Source organism: Anolis sagrei, chromosome 4 (assembly GCF_037176765.1).
Source record: "Anolis sagrei isolate rAnoSag1 chromosome 4, rAnoSag1.mat, whole genome shotgun sequence".
NCBI classification, from domain to species: domain Eukaryota; kingdom Metazoa; phylum Chordata; class Lepidosauria; order Squamata; family Dactyloidae; genus Anolis; species Anolis sagrei.
Genome location: NC_090024.1, coordinates 205,763,557 through 205,780,090, shown reverse-complemented (window position 1 = coordinate 205,780,090; position 16,534 = coordinate 205,763,557). Strand labels below are relative to the sequence as shown.

General features: G+C 38.6%; 2 protein-coding genes across 4 annotated transcripts in view; one reads left to right on the top strand and one right to left on the bottom strand.

Moving 5' to 3' along the window:
• DENND2D (DENN domain containing 2D) overlaps nucleotides 1-10,851 on the top strand; it is a 34,255-nt gene extending 23,404 nt beyond the window's left edge. Inside the window, exons 6-12 of the mRNA XM_060772476.2 lie at nucleotides 296-436; nucleotides 2,951-3,099; nucleotides 4,139-4,316; nucleotides 4,748-4,789; nucleotides 6,128-6,212; nucleotides 6,666-6,905; nucleotides 10,326-10,851. Of these exons, the coding sequence (XP_060628459.2) occupies nucleotides 296-436; nucleotides 2,951-3,099; nucleotides 4,139-4,316; nucleotides 4,748-4,789; nucleotides 6,128-6,212; nucleotides 6,666-6,905; nucleotides 10,326-10,387 (897 nt within the window). The 3' untranslated portion in view covers nucleotides 10,388-10,851. The remainder of the gene's footprint in view (nucleotides 1-295; nucleotides 437-2,950; nucleotides 3,100-4,138; nucleotides 4,317-4,747; nucleotides 4,790-6,127; nucleotides 6,213-6,665; nucleotides 6,906-10,325) is intronic.
• A 2,090-nt stretch (nucleotides 10,852-12,941) lies between these two features.
• CEPT1 (choline/ethanolamine phosphotransferase 1) overlaps nucleotides 12,942-16,534 on the bottom strand; it is a 29,509-nt gene continuing 25,916 nt past the window's right edge. For all 3 annotated transcript variants that reach the window (XM_060772478.2, XM_060772477.2, XM_060772481.2), the window contains exons 6-9: nucleotides 15,474-15,605; nucleotides 14,967-15,125; nucleotides 14,550-14,675; nucleotides 12,942-14,081 (exon numbers count right to left, since the gene is read on the bottom strand). In XM_060772478.2, coding sequence (XP_060628461.1) covers nucleotides 13,962-14,081; nucleotides 14,550-14,675; nucleotides 14,967-15,125; nucleotides 15,474-15,605 — 537 coding nt within the window. In that variant the 3' untranslated portion in view covers nucleotides 12,942-13,961. The remainder of the gene's footprint in view (nucleotides 14,082-14,549; nucleotides 14,676-14,966; nucleotides 15,126-15,473; nucleotides 15,606-16,534) is intronic.

The following is a 16,534-nucleotide window of genomic DNA, read 5'->3' as shown; positions in this document are numbered from 1 at the left end:
AACTTATAGTTTTATGTGATTTCTCAAACTATTTTACTACTTACATAAAAGAAGGAGCGAAATGGCCATGGACAGGCAAAGATGGTTCATTCATATCTTGGTTTATTAAGCTGAGAATATGAGCTACTTCCTATCTTCCCTTGCCTTATAGAGGAAGGTTGTGAGGATGAAATCTTTGTCCAACTTGATGCTACTTACTTGCCTAGGATTTTTCTTTTTATCCCTAAATTGATAAAACTATAGGAGCAGACATTGTGTGGCCACTAGTTGAGTGACATCCCTGTTTTCTTTTTAGATTTTAGATGAGGTGGAGAAAAGGCGACAGATCTCTACGGCAGTTATCTACCCTTTTATGCAGGGCCTGCGTGAATCTCCTTTCCCTGCACCAGGAAAAACCGTGACAATTAAAAGCTTTATCCCTGACTCTGGGACAGAGGTTTGTATCTGTTTATAAAAATCTGAGCTGGTTCTATTACAGAAACTTAGCAATGGCAGTGCATCAGTTAGGAGTGGAGGAGGACAGGAGCTAATACAAAGGGCTCTGTGACCAGGTTCAAAATGTGATGTGAAAACATTGTTTTATACTGCTTCTGAACACAAACCTGCCTGGAAAATGTTGGTTGGTTGAGCTACTGTAGTATCAAGCTCCATCTGTTCACAGATCTTTGATGCACTATTGTTAAGGATACTGCTGGAACATAGAAACAGAAGCCTGTGTATAGTATGCTTTTCCTTTTTTAACAGTTTGCCTGGTTTTTACCATTGACATTGTACATGGACTATGTGGATCACTTGCCATGAGCACAAACTGCAAGTTTGCATGCTTGAAAATGGAATGCAAAATTATAACTTGTCCTAGAGGCAAATGACTTAAATAGTCATCAATTCTAGCACAAAAAAGTGACTCTTTAAACTCTGGACACCATCCAGAGTCAGGAACAAACAAGCTGCCTTGTACTGCATCAGGCTGTCTGTCGCCTGGTACTGTTTATTTTAACTGTCAGGGTATCACTGTAGCTGGAATCATGCCAGCGGCAAGGCTGTTTTTTTGGTCTCTGTTGAAAAATATCTTAAAGGAGTAAAGAAGATAAGGTGAAAAGTCTCCTTTTAACTGCAGCCACCTTTGTGACTTCTTTTGCTACTACTCTCCTTGCTTCAAATGAGTTTTGCCAAGCTATAAGTGGACTGACCCTAGCCATTTCCAGTTTTGGTTTAGGTAGTTAATGCACCGGGAGCCCACAGTGGCACAGTGGCTTAAACCACTGAGCTGAGCTGCTGAACTTGTTGACCTAAAGGTCACAGGTACAAATCCAGGGAACGGCGTGAGCTCCTGCTGTCAGCCCCAGCTTCTGCCAACCTAGCCATTCTAAAACATAGAAATGTGAGTAGATCAATAGATACTGCTCTGGCAGGAAGGTAACGGTGCTTCATGCAGTCATGCCGGCCACATGACGTTGGAGGTGTCTACGGACAATGCCAGCCCTTTGGCTTATAAATGGAGTTGAGCACCAACCCCCAGAGTCGGACACAACTGGACTTAATGTCAGGGGAAAACCTTTATCTTTAAACCTTTACCTTAGCTAATGCAGTCCATAGCCAGTCCTGCTTCCAATCAGAAAGCGAACCTACCTTACATACCTAGGAATTTATTTGGACAGAAGAATTTCACATGACCTCCTTCCTCATCTTCATTCTACCTGGTTTGTGTCTGTGACCTTCTGAATGTAAAGCAAGTACTCTGCTACTGATCTGTGCACCCAAATATATGCCTTTGGGGCCTGAACTGTCAAGGAAGTGCTTGACACCTGGATGTCATTTATGGAAATGAGATACCAAGGATGGCAAGGGTCCAAGACTTTTAACAGTAGGTTAGGAAAGGAAATACCAACAGGTATGTGTCTGCTCCAACCCTGTCTTCTGTATGACTGTTATAGGTGCAGGAACCCTGACCCACCTGGTTTCCCTCCTGCAATTGCTTGTAGGGACATAATAACTGGAAAAGTTTCTGTTGCTGTTGTTTGCTGTTAGATCACAGCATAAACACATTCTTAAAAATATTTACCACCATGAAATGGAGCCACATACAGTAGACATTCCTGAGCAAGTAATAGTTACATAGAAGAGGTAATTGAGGCACATGCAGTTTTCTCTGTAGTACCATGCCATGTCAGTCTAAGCTATCCAAACTTCCCCCTTTCTAAGCATGTATGAAAGGTGTACAATCTCTGCCCTCTTGGCTGTTCTTCTTGCCTTCAACACATTTCTTCTCTCAGGAGATGTGCTCTGGCATAGCATTCTGTTGGTGATGGGCCACACTGTTTGCCCTGCTGTTGTCTTGTATACTGACTTACATTTCCTGACTTAGATCTCTACATTTCCTGTTCTGATGTCCAAAATTTCTGTTTTTCAGCTGCCAGAGTATGAAATCTTGGTATGATTTCCTGGCTTGCTCAATGTTTCAAGCAGCTGGAGGAGTTAGATAGTGGTTACTGGTTGCATTTTCCTCAAAAGCATCTGTGTGTTTTCATTATCCTTAAATGGGCATACAGCAGTATCTCATTCCACTAGGCAGTTTTTGACTTGGAATTCTGGGGGGAAGAGAGAGACACTTCATACAGAAAACAGATGGCTTCCACAGTTTAAGCTGATTGTAAGTTCCTTTGCTGCTTTTTTGTACAGATGGATACAAGTGCTTAGGATCAAGCTTAGGAGAAATAGTTTATTTGCAGTGCAAACCAATTGCACACACTTCCCTTTTTTTGTGTGGTGCCACAAGCTTAAATGTCTACCGGACTGAATATTGAGGAAGGAAATATAGCCCCTTGGTTTTCAACATGAGTTTTAAAGCTCACTAACAGCTGAGAGACAACTTATCTTGCCAGTGCTTGGAAACCAATGATATCCATTAAGGTGTTCATATACAAATCTGATCTCCATTGCTTCTTTGCAGCAAATTGAGTTAACTCGCCCTCTAGATTCCCACCTGGAACATGTGGAATTTCAGGCCCTCCTGCAGCACCTCAGTCCTGAAAAGATCCTCCTCATATTTGCTTCTGCAGTTTTGGAACGACGGCTCATATTCCTGGCTGAGGAGCTCAGGTAAACACTTGGTCTCAGTCTAGACAAAGGAATTGTACTGAAGTCCACCTAAAACCCAGATCTTAGGAAAGTTGAAGTAGAATTCAGTTTGTAAACCTTCCAACGTTGCAACCTACCTTGAACTTAACAAATCTCAGTAATAAAATAATAAAAATATAGCAAAGCTTAAAGATTCATTTGTTGCATAGTAAAACCATGGAATCCATGTCACAAGATAAAACTATCACAGTACATTTGAACAGCTTGGAATGCAAGGCCATCAGTGGCTAATGTTCAGGATCTATCGATCATCTTCTGCACCATCATGAGCTTGCTTCTTGGGTCAGTTGCTGGGGAATGTGAGACAGAAAGTGCAGTTGCACTTTGGTCCTACTGGTAGACTTCCCATACACATTTAACTACTGTGAGATAAGACTCTCTGGGTTTTTAGTCTGATCCAACACAACTCTTTTCATGTAAGACTGAGTTTAGGATTATCATGTCTACTAGTCATAACAGCTGTCTGTCTAGCCATTGTGAGAGCAGAATGCCAGACTAGGAAGGCTTCTGGCTTCATCCACAATAGATCTTCTTAGGTTATACACAAAGATCACTTTATCTTGAATGTCTCTTTGTTCTTTTGTACATAGTATTTTGTTTAAATTTTTCACATTCATCATAAAGAACAACAATAAAAATGTATACACATGTATAAACACACAAATCAGTGCAATATTTCCTAACATTTATACAATTATTATGTTTTATTACACCATTAACTCATCCCACCCCTCTCATTGTAGTGACATCCCATCCTTTGGGTTAGCGACAGTGATGTAAATTTCTGTTCCTTTTTTATTACAATATTTTTCATTCTAGCATAATAGTTATTCATTATAAATTCCATACAAAGATTTTGACTTATTACATTTTGAGGCTTTCTATAAACACTTTTCCTTCGTGCCTTTTTTTACACAAAATTTAGAAATTGTTCCCAGTCTTGTGTGAGTTTTGTGTGAATGTCTCTTTCTTCTAATCAGCTTTGTGTCTCCCTTTACAGCTCCCTCTCCAAGTGCATTCATGCTGCAGCAGCTCTTCTTTATCCCTTTAACTGGGCCCATACATACATCCCAGTGGTCCCAGAGAAGCTTCTCAGCACTGTCTGCTGTCCAACACCCTTTATGGTGGGGATCCAAAAACGTTACCTGGATGAAGTTCTGGATCAGCCCATGGAAGAGGTACTGTAGTCCAAGACTTCAAGGTGAAACAAAGGAGGTATCAACACTACCATCCCAAGTTGTTCCTGCCTCAGGTGCTCTCTTTTAATTTTTTTATAGAAACAGATTTTTTAAAAAAGAGATGAAATTTGAAGTAGATTTCCAATCACTTTTGCTTTTTTGGGGGGAGGGGGGTCTATCTCATGATAGGCCTGAGGGTAGGCCCTGTGAGGAGACCCTTCCCAAATTTATACATGACTTTTGGGCTGACATTCAACCCTAAAGGAGCTTACAAAATATCAGTGACCTAAATAAGCATTGGGCTTTCTCATCTGGGCCTTCTGAAGGGACGAAAATTCTAGTATTTCTGTTCTATCATTTGTTGATTACTTTGCTTATTCTTTGTACAGTACTGGATGAATAAATCTAGATACTGTGTTTTGTTTTTTTAGGTGCTGCTTGTTGATCTATCTGAAGGAAAATTCTTAAGAGTGGTAAGTTTAGTCTTTATATTGTACTTGATATTATATCAGGAGCAACTTCAATGAGTACTCTCAAGCAGTGATACTTTATTAACTTCTGCACTGAGTGTTCCTCCTCATTTTCTTATCCAAAGTGTGAAAATATTTTTTAAGCCAGAATATCTAGTTTTTCTAGTTTATTCTTGGTTCTTCAGTCAAAAAAGAATATATTCAAGTTCTGAGCTTTCTTCTTTAATTAGTAACTCTGAATACATTCCCATGTATTCTTGCTACACTCTCCCTATCTCTTCTCATCACATCTGCATCTATCAGTCTTTTTCTCCACCTTCCTCCGTCTTTTCCAAACCAACCACATGTGCCTTTTCTGTTAAAATAAATTCCAAATTGTGAAGATTCTTGTTAACCCAAGATGTTTTTCATCAGAGTATTATCACACTCATTAAACATGTTTGTAGGCCATTTTTGGAATATTTCCAAATGTTCTTTCCATCTCTACCTTCTTGATAATGTGCCCCAATCCTAATTACTATCTTCTTTCGTCATTTGTAAGAGGTGCTTTAGGGGTTTTATAATAAATAAATAAAGCAGTCTCCTGCCTTTTGGCTCTTTCCATAAAACAGACAGATTGTGATCCACAAGATGTTTTCTAATTGCAGTTCCCTTCAGCCATAGCCAGCATAGACAAGAATGAGCTGTAGTCCAACATCATCTGAAGGGCCACCGAGAATTGTGGTGTGGAAGCATGGCTCATTCTCAAAGAATGCACCCCGATGCCCTCAATACCAGCCAGTCTCCCTTTTTTTCTTACTTCCAGGCTACTCGAATGTAGTAAAGATGAGAGCCAGCACAGTTCTGCTGAGCTTAGTGTTTGGGAATAGAACTCCCAGAATCACGGTGGTTCTCCAGGCTGAGAAGTTTGAGGGATGCTTTTCCAGAAGTAACATTTCCAAGCTTTGCATTCGTATGTGGTATTTGCTGAGAGCATTAGGATATGAGAGCAAATTCCTCTCAGGTTGCCATCTCGCCTGTTTCTCTATCTCTTTGTGAGAAAACTATTTTCCCTCCTTCTGTCTACAATGCATCTTTTGTTCCCTCTCTTGTTTGAAGGGATAGCTAATGGTCCTAGTGAAAGCTAATTTGCTCCTGTTCATTTATCCAGATGACAGATCTGTCTGTAAAATATTGAGACTATGTCTTGGGGAAGTTAGAGACCAGCCAGGCACCTTCCCTTACACAGATCTATGGTATTAGAAAGGGGCTTTTGTAGCTGTAGCTTTCTTTCTTATCTTCCATGCTTCTTTTTCAGTGACTGGTTGTTGAAATAATCTCCTTTTCAAAAACATTTTTTAGGTTGGTGATGAAGAAGAGATCTTACCAGCCAAGTTACTGAGTGAGATGCTGTCATCTCTACCCACAATAAATAACAACATACAGAGTAAGCAATTCATGTGGAAAAAATAGGGGAATATGAGAAAAGAATCAGAAAAAATTGACATGTATTACTGCAGGACATGCAATAAATGTCCAAGACAGTGGGAGAGAAAGGAACATCTTGTGTCTGACCTTTTGGAATTGGTGCAGTAGGAAGCTTCTTATTGAGGATCATCCCCATCTGACATCTAGGTGTTGAAAGCCTTCCATCTGGAGGTGCCCCAAATCCTCACTGTAATACAGTGTATAAACAGTTCACCATATGGTAATAACCACAGTATGAGGTGATTTTTTGCAATTCGGTGGCAGCTCTTACATTTGTGCTCTCCCCAGGCAATTAGTTCTTCTGGAATTTTCCACTTGTGAGCCAGAAGAAGACAAATGGTTAAGACTTTAAAAGGTACACTATTCTTACCAAAATATGAATTATACACCCTTTCTCTGTTTCTCTTTCAAGCACCCGAGGAGCTCAATGTCTGTGTTTCAGATGCATTTGTGCAGTTTTTTGTCAAGACAATTGGCCACTATCCTGCACACATCAAATGGAATAGAAGTGGACAGGGCTCCTTCCAGGAGCGGGCTTTCTGCAAGGCTCCCACCTCCAAAACCACACGCAAGTTCCTGAAACAATTTGTGAAGACTCAGATGTTCTCCTTATTTATTCAAGAAGCAGAACAGAGCAAGAAGTGTTTAACAGGTACATTTCTAGTCTGCAGAGGCTGCTACTTTGGGATTTTGAGTTTTCCATTTGTGTTGTTAAACCTGTGTGATTTGTATGTATATATATATAGAGAGGGAGGGAGGGAGAGGACTTTTGCTTCTGGTTGACTTGAACACAACTCAATACCTTCTTCAGTTTGGATTGAAACTTAGGAACATTATAGGACTATGGTTCCTCTTTAACCACCATGACAGCATTCTATGGGATCCTGGGACTTGCCATTTAGAGAGGAGTATTTAGTTTTCTGTTAGAGCTTTAGTGCCTCACCAAACTGCAAATTCCTATATTCTGCAGGATGCAGCCATGGCAGTCAAAGTGGAATCAAAGTGTTATATTGTAGTCTGTTAGGGTTGTTTACCGTCACATGGATATGAGGGATATGAGGGAGTGGCATGGAGCAGCTTATTCTCACTCAAGCTTGACACAAAACTGTTGACTCTTATTAATGTGGAGCATACTCTCCCTCCTAACAGGGGGAGCTGTCCACATTATGTTCCCCAATGTTGTAGCTCTGGCCCTTTCAAAAAAGCTAGATAATATGTTCTTTAACACAAAATTCCTGACCATAATACAATCCGGACACTGGAGATGTAAGTCCTAGAGTCACCCCCGCTGGCATGGGCATTGGCCATACTGCTTCGCTGTAGTTTTAAAAAAATGTCCAGGCTTTAATGCTGTCCCTACTTCATCGATGGGGAGAGAGTAAAGAGCTTTGTTGTGTTGGAACAGCTGTATATTTGCTTGCCACATTTCCCCCCCCCCCCCCAAAAGACTTATATTTCTCCTTTGCTAAAGTTGTGTTATAAACTACCTATGAGTATTTCTGTGAATATTAGTCTATAAAATGTGATAGAAAGTAGTAGTATCACATAGGGCTTTCCCCAAGAGGTGAAAAAGCCTTTCAACTGTTTGGTTTCATGGTAGTGCAGGCAGGGCATATTTTGCATCCACATATTTTATACTGCAGAACCCTGCAATTCTTTACCATTTGCTATGTAAAATGGGGCTGATGGAAGTGTAGTACAAAAATTCTGGAGGGTGAGAATTTGACAGAATTAGGACTAGGGCTGAGAGAGAGTACCCTTTCTAAAGGCAGCACTGTATCATGTATCATTCAATACTTTATGTAGATTTTTAAAAGTACAGTATAGTAATTTAAATTGCTTTGTGAAGTAGATCAGAATAGACAATCATTCATCCTTTTGTGTTGTGTTCATGTTGAAAACTTCATTCAGATCTTTTATTTCTGTTAGGAAAAAGATATAGATATCTAATTTTCCTAGCTCTAGTCAAGACAAATAGAATATACCTTTGAAAAAGAAGTTTCATCATCGTATGGGCTTGAAAAACTGCTTCTCTGTTAATTTTAGAAAAGCATGACCTTTCAGAGTAGAGCAAAAAAAAAAAACAACAACCTGTTTGAGTGGAATCTTCTCAAGTGGCATACTACCAAATGCAATTATGCAAGGCAATTGACTCCAGTTGTTAGACTGGATAACCTATTGTTTCTGATCTGTTAGGGAACAGAGAATATGCCAGTGCATTAAAAAATAGCAGTTTTTCAGTGCCCAAAATATATCTACTCTCCCATAGAAACAGCTTGTTTTATATTATGCACTCAAGACACAAAATAAAGTAGACTTTAGTAAAAAACAAACCAAAAAAACGTATTTGGTTTACTCATGACTTTCATGTGTTCAGAGTACACACAGGTACACAACTTATCGGTCAGTTATAGATATGTTTAGGATAGTTTCCGTGCCATCTGGTCAGAACATCCCTCTTACAATAAACAGCAGGCAAGTGTTTGCAAGTCTACAATCGGAGCAGTCCCAAAATCTAAAGAGGTATGTGCTCTGTACTCGTTTCAGAGTGGATCATGTGGTCTGCAGCTCCTCCGACAACTTCTCAGAAAAAAACTTAGAGCAAAGAAATAAAGGTGCATACCAGAACATACATGCAATAAGTATGCAACAGGATTATAAATAAACAAATTACTAGAGGAGGCTTGAAGAAGGTTGTAATTTCCAGCAGTTAAATTAAAGCTTTTTAAAACTCGCAAACATAATCCAAACTATACTCTTGATGGTAGTGGTGATAGTAGATGAAGAAATCAGGATCTCCTGTAGTAAATACAGGAACATATTTACAAACATCTGACTTACAAATGACTCATAGTTAAGGATGGGATGAGATAACACGAAGTGAGAGAAATCTACCCCTCAAAAGGGAAATTCACTCCTGAAAGAGTTATCATGGGGAAAAGTTGTCTCTATTGAATCTTTCTCACCAATCTTTGTTTCTACAATAAGCCAAGTTTTTCAAAATCCAGTGATCACAGTGAGCTGAAATCTTCTGAACAGGGGCACAGACAACAAAAACAAACACTACAGGGGTGTTAACCCTTCCCTATGCTATCCAAAACTAAATAATATGTATATTTGGCTGGAATGACACTTCAAAATGTACACATTCCAAGTTACATAAAAATTCAACTTAAGAACAACCCTACATTGAATTAGTGGTGTTGTAATGTAAGTGATTTACTATTCAACAGCTCAGTAGGAGTGAGGCCTTGTTGTGAAAATTATGTACTCTTCATCTGGGTGCTGTCCTGTGGGTAACATATTCTGATTCAACCACTCCCTTATACCAGCGTATGTACTTTGAAGGTTACTACAGAAAAAGGTATCCTGTACCACCTTGTACACCCCCCCCCCCCACCATACACACATAATTGATGATGATGTTTGTGAACAAACACATGGGGTAGAAATGCTGTAAATATTCTTAGAATCAGTCAATGGCTAGTACTGGTGGGAAGAAAGAACTGTAAACCTGCTGCACCCCCATCAATTAGAAAAATTACAGCTCCGGGAAGGTGAAAGTTTCCCTCCCCATTTTAAAAATGCAACTTGATGATGTCTAGGATCCTTCCACCAGTACCACCTTGTACACCCCCCCCCCCCCCACCAAACACACATAATTGATGATGATGTTTGTGAACAAACACATGGGGTAGAACATTTGCATAGAGATGGACATTTGCATAGAGGTGTATGCCAACATCATCAGTTTGGGGTGCACTCAAAGGAGAAAAGGGGAAAAACAGCAGACGATGATGGTGGAGATACACCCATTCACCCAATACACGTGCTTCTCTCCAATTATGCAAGATTGTCTTGCTGAACTTTCAGACCTCTGGACCCTACACTTGTAATTATTATCTGTTCAACGATTTCATCTGAGTTTATTGCACTGCTGACTCATATCATCTCCACCCACACTGAACTTCTTGAAATGATATGGAAGTGACCAATAATGTTCTTTAGAGATCATGTGGAAAATACAAAGGTAGGATTGTAGTAACTGGTGCATTTTTCATCTCATATACAGGCCATTTTCAGAAGAGGCTAAATGAGTATCAGGAGCAAAAGAAGCAAAGGAGATTGTCCTGAAACTGTGCTCTGGAAGAAAGGATTGCCTGCCAGTGAAGAGGCAAGCCTGTGACTTGACTAATCATTTGTTTGGATCATGATAACTCCTTGGGAGGAAGAGCAGCCTTTCCTTTGCTGATGCTCATTGAGGTGTTTTGACTCCAGTTGTGAACTAACACAAGAGCAGAGGGACTGCAGCCTCAATTTAGTGTTCTTGCCCTCCTTTCTCATGATTCACACTACAAGTTGCTCTTTAAATTATATAGAAAGTTCAGATTTAATTTTTGTAGATCAGCTGACAGTTCTGACATTTTAGGACAAGTAACTGCAAAAATTGTAACAAATCAAATGATCATCTTGGTCAAAATGGCATTCTAGATTTCTCTAGAAACAGTCCCTTGATGGGGATGTGGAGTGGTTAATGACAAGACTGTAGACAAAGCGTGGAGACATTTTATTATCATTAAAATGGTTTCTAGTTTGAAGATTTCCTCTTAAATGTCTCGTTTCTGATGGCATTCTACTATTGCTATGTGATCCGTTGTTGTTGGGTTTTTGGGTTTTTTTTTGTAAAGGTGCCTTTCCACACAAAACTAACTTTGTTTCATAGGAAGTTCTCTTCCAGGAAATTTTTTTAAAGCCTTTCAAAAATAAAAGTGAAGGAGATGAGAAACAACGTGCAAAGAATTAAAAGGAAGACTTCCAAATTTGTTTACATGGAAGAGTAAGAAAAAGAAGTGGGTAGAAAGATTTGGGTAGCCAAAAAGACCAACCAACCAACAAACAATCCCATATAGTAAAAATAACATAGTAAATGTACAGCTGAATTATATTTAATCACAATGTTTGAAGTTATTCTGTCAATAACATGGCATCCTGTACCTGGGAAACCTATGAAGTGGATTTGGAATCTTGCATATATGTTGTGAGAAAATACTATATTCTGTACTGTATACCAAGAGATTATAGTTGTTACCAGCTGAAACTGTTTTGACCCAGCATCAAAGGGGAGCAAACACTAAGCTAAGAGGCCCAAGCAACATTTAGAAATACTTTGTGAGTCTTTCACTATATATTTGCATATGCATCTTTAGAAACAATGGATAGAATCTAGGTTAAGGGTCCCATCCTGTGGTTTCTGGGAGGTTCTCCCACAGGCCATAGGACTGTGTGGTTCTCCCTTTGGGAAGATCTGTCCCTGACACCAATAAAGGTCTGTGGTGGCAGGGAGTGCTATTGTGCTCTGGAAGAGGGGGAAGAACAGGAAAATGAATGAAATAACAGGCCCTATTTCCCGTTCAGTTCCACATTAGATGATAAAGGCACTAGGTCTAAAATTGGTATGCATGAACAGGAAGTTCTAGGTCTTTAAAAATACTTCAAGAAAGGGAGTGGAAGGCTGTCTTCCCATCCTTCTGCTGACATGAGCAGGTCTTTGAATCTGCTATTTCATCTGTCAAAGCTTCTCCTGCTGATCCAGTAGGATTGCTCTGCCCAATAGTTGGATGCACATCCTAGTTCATTCAGTGGGACTGCACTACATGTAACTCAATGTGATCTTAAACAATGCTCTTTTAAAAACCTAAGTCCTTTACTAGTTATTGTGTGATGTTTCCAACTTACGGAGACGGTAAATGAACCTATAATAGGGGTATCTTACTTACATTAGTTTAGAGAGGGTTTGCCTTTGTCTTCCTCTGAGACTGATGGAGTGTGACTTGCCCAGCTTTCCATGGTGCAAAAGGGATTCGAACCCTGATCTCCCAGAGTCCTATTTCAATGTTCAAACCCTTACACCGCACTGGCTCTCACTTGAGCCAGTCTACTTCAGTTGTCTTAGAGAAAGCACAGCTCTAATAGAATAAACCTTTTCTTTATACAACAGAGATTAAATAATTTTGAGAAGTAGCAACATAATACAAACAATCAACTGAAAGTGCTGTTATTATATTCGAGCTCTTCAAATATTGTGGAGCCACTTTAATGTACCAGTGTTGCATCCTTGTCACTCTTGAGGTATTTGGATGGAAGGCCTTCATCTAAATTCTTCCATATGGAGGAGAAAAACTCAAGTCTATCACATATGCAATATAGCTTTGAGTGTAGATCACACTTTTTGCTAGCACTAATACGTTTTTAGTCTAGCAGATTAGTCTACAAGTAGCTGTACTCCTCAACATTTTATAAACACAGCTTTTTGTATCCCACTTGTCCAACCCTGATTCACAATGAGATCTGATTAAAGTACTTTTCAATACTAGTTAATGCATATAATCCAAAATCTAGTTCTCACTGCTTGGACTAAGTCACGAGAACATTTCTTGATTTGTCTGCTTATTTTCAGATAGTACCTTTGCTGAGGTTCTCACAAAAGTTGCTTCATTAGTTTATTATTGACAAGGTCATATTGCTCTGTTACAAATGAATAAGAACTACAATTACTATTTTAGGTATAGATTACACAGGACTTGTTCTCAATCAGTTGACCCTACAGAATATACAGCTGCAATTCTAAGACATGCCCCCTTTTTGAGATGTTTATGCAGGAAAAAAGTGCCACTTAGAATTGAAGAAATACACTTGTTCAAATTATTATTTAATAGAATTATTTCAAAATAAACACAAGGCACAGTTATGAGAATTTTCTTATTTATTAAAGAGCAGAAATAATTTTTTGCATAAATTTTATACAAAAAAGTAATTTTTTTAGACTTTTCACTGAAGAAAGTGGAGAAATAAACTATTTAAATGTTTATTTTAAAAAATAAACTGACAGATACCACACTGTACTGCATGCTGACAATCAATGCCCCCAACCTGCCATCACAGGGACCTGGGGGCAGAACTTTAATGACAAAGGTGCAATTTTATCAAGCACAGTGGCTGAGCAACTTGCATCAGCAGACCCACATCACCCAATTGAAATGAGGAGAGACTGCTCAACCATGGTGGATTGCTTCCAAAGATGGCACTTTTCAAGGCCCAGTGTTGAGAGACAATGGGGAGCAATGTGAAAGTGTCATTTCTGACTCTTAATAATCTACTTCAGTTATCAGCAATAGGTGAAAAATGAGATCAAGACCCTAGACTCATGTCCAAGACAGTCCAGCCACATGAGCTAGTGGGATATCTGTGTGTCACAGAAGCTCAACTCTTTAGTAATTATTTTTGAGTAGGTACTAAATGAGTATTTTACTAAGAGATGATTTATTAAAATTAAAAAGTAAATTGTCTGACAGCTTGTTAACATATGTTCTCACATATGCTTGAACTTCCTTCTGCTGGTAATCCATACACCCATGAACATGTCCTTGGTCAAGGTAATTACAAAGACAAAGCTTTACTCTCTGCATGCTTTCCTGGGCACACTGCCAGCAGAGTAAACAATACATGTTCGACTGGAGAGTGCATAGAACTCCCGTTTCATTGGAGGAGGCTAGCTAAGGAGTGTCATCAATAACAGAGTAGAAGTTATACAACATTATTATGAATGAGATTTGTTCCTGTCTGCTCCAGTTTCCATAGTCTCCTCAGTATATTTGTATTCTTTCCAGTAGAAAACAGTTGTTTCTTATTGTAACAATCATGTAATTAACTAGTGATGATTAGAATATGTGGAATAGGTCTTGATTCTGAAAACATGGATGTGAAGGTGGGAAGCAATCTGATTGCACACACTGACACAGTACCGGAGCAAATCAAAAAGAGAAAAGATCTGAAAGAAAGAACATAGCTATGTGTGAGATCTGGATGTAAATTTTCAATTTAAAAAATCCCAAACATAATAATATTGTAAGAAATTAATATCTACATGGGTATAGTTAATTTCTAATGCAATTAATGTTGGTTTTGCTTTTTCTTAATTACTTCTGCATTCTTAAAGACATGAAATGAAGTAACTTTTCATAATCCGCATGTACCTTGCTATAGTGATTTATTAAAATGCTAAATGATAGTAGATTGGAATGTTATATAAAAACAACAAAGCATAGCAACTGTGTCAGTATAACCCAGCAACTTGGAAAGTTCTTTATGATAACCAATACACTGCATTGAATACAATGTATAAAAATCAGCTAAGTTTCTCTCTCTACCTCACTTAAGACTTATAATTACAAAATACACACATAGTTGAAAGAACACCTAGTATATTTCATGCCCAGAGAAACAAGGAAATACTTACCATGGCAATCCAAAGTACAATATATTCATCAATAAAGCTATTAAAATATTGGTCAAGAAATAAAAGTGCTGGGCCTATGAATGCTGTGTCATGCAGGTGCATCTCGCTTTTGGTCATATGTGCAACCTGTAAGAAAAAAAATGACAGTTCAGGTTGACTATTCCATTCTAGTGCTTCTAATGATACATAATTTTGATCGACATATTTAGGACAAATGTTGATCAAAATTATGTATCATTAGAAGCACTAGAATGGACTATGGTCAATCTTCATACAGGAAAATGAAAATTATCCTTATGTGCACTGAAGAGCTTTTGGAAGTGAAGGTACAGAAGAATCAATATCAGTGTAAGTGAACAAAATAATTTATCACCAAACTCTAAAATATAAGACAAATAAAAATGCAGAAATGCTCACCACCAGTTTGTTAGTTATCTTAGCAGAAACAAAACCAAACGTCAGTATATAGAGGCAAGGATGTTTTTCAAAGAGTTCCACCGCAGATTTCTTGTAGATCATGGCAGCTAATGCGATGACTGATCCAATGTGAAGAAATGGTGAAAGGACACTTGTTCCCTACAAAGAAAATAAGTTTGCTTTTATTTATCCAAAAGGACATGTAGCAGAAGTACTAATATCAACATGGTAGATCTAGAACACTTGGTAGAGAGAAAAGCTTTTTGTTACACTTTTAACAGTATCCCCCCTGAGGTCAATCAGCTGGCAGAGGGGAAGTATATAGAGGATGACACGTGATTGTGTGGCTGGGGTCTATTAGCAGGCGCTGTGCACAGCAGGAGTACTCTACAAAAACATCTGCTGCCAAGAACTGAAGGAGACTTAAATGATAAGTTAGGACAGATGGGGGTAGGAGTTAGTCAAAGGAAAAAGGAAGAGACAAACACAGGACAAAGAAACACTTACTGCTATAGTTGATCCATTTTTGCCAACACCACCTGTGAAGATCACACCAAAGTAGTTTGTACACGAGAATATGGTGCCTGCTACAGTACAAAGAGCTGGGAGAATTTTCACTTGGATGTTTAACACTGGAATCTTAACAGGAGAGGGAAAATACAGACATAGGTAAAGTTAAGCTGAAATGAAATGTTTCCAATTACAAACAAACTCAAACATTCCACTTTTCTAGGTATGTATCATAAGATGTAGAGAGATAAAGCAATGAAAAACTCTGGAAAAAGAGGGTCCAAGGGGCAGCCATAAACAAATCATGAGATGAGTGTGTATGTTGCTTCTGATGCCAGTCCTGACACAGTGAAAATTAGAATGAATATGTCAGGGGAAGAGAACCGGCACAAAAAAGTCAGAGAATCAAACGTGCAAGAAAAAGACAGTATTTGGATGTACTCTTGTGCTGCATGCTAATTTCTATTGATAGTTTAGTTGCTTTTTAAATTTAGCATTTTGTGAATTTTTAACTTTAAAAATGTTGTAACACATTCTGAGTATTTAACTTCTGAAGAGGAGATCAATCTGAGCCTTCAAAGCCTGTTTGACTTCAATTCCCATCATCCTGAGCCCAAAATCATGGCCGACAAGATCTGCAGTACAGTGTTGAGAGAGCCACAATTTGTACCCCTTTGGTCTACACAAAGCTCAGATGCCATTGAGTTTCAATGAGCCAAATTCTGGAGCAATGCTATTCCTTGCCATTTATCCCCTATTAAATAACTCATAGTGGAGAAATACATTTCGTCTGAAATATAATTCTATAATCACAGAAAATAGCTACAAATTTATCCTGCGGTTTTACAAGCCTCTTGTTCTTCTGGTTAAGTGGGTACATGGCAAGTGTATCACGTAACAACTAACTATAGAGAGAAAACTGAATAATGTGGTAAAGTATTCCCTCTTGTTTTGTAACAATCAGTGCTAGTCTATTCTATTTTATAAAATTCATGATTTTAAAATCTACCAGAATGTAACTATAAAGGTTGACACTGTACGTATTCTACACTATTACT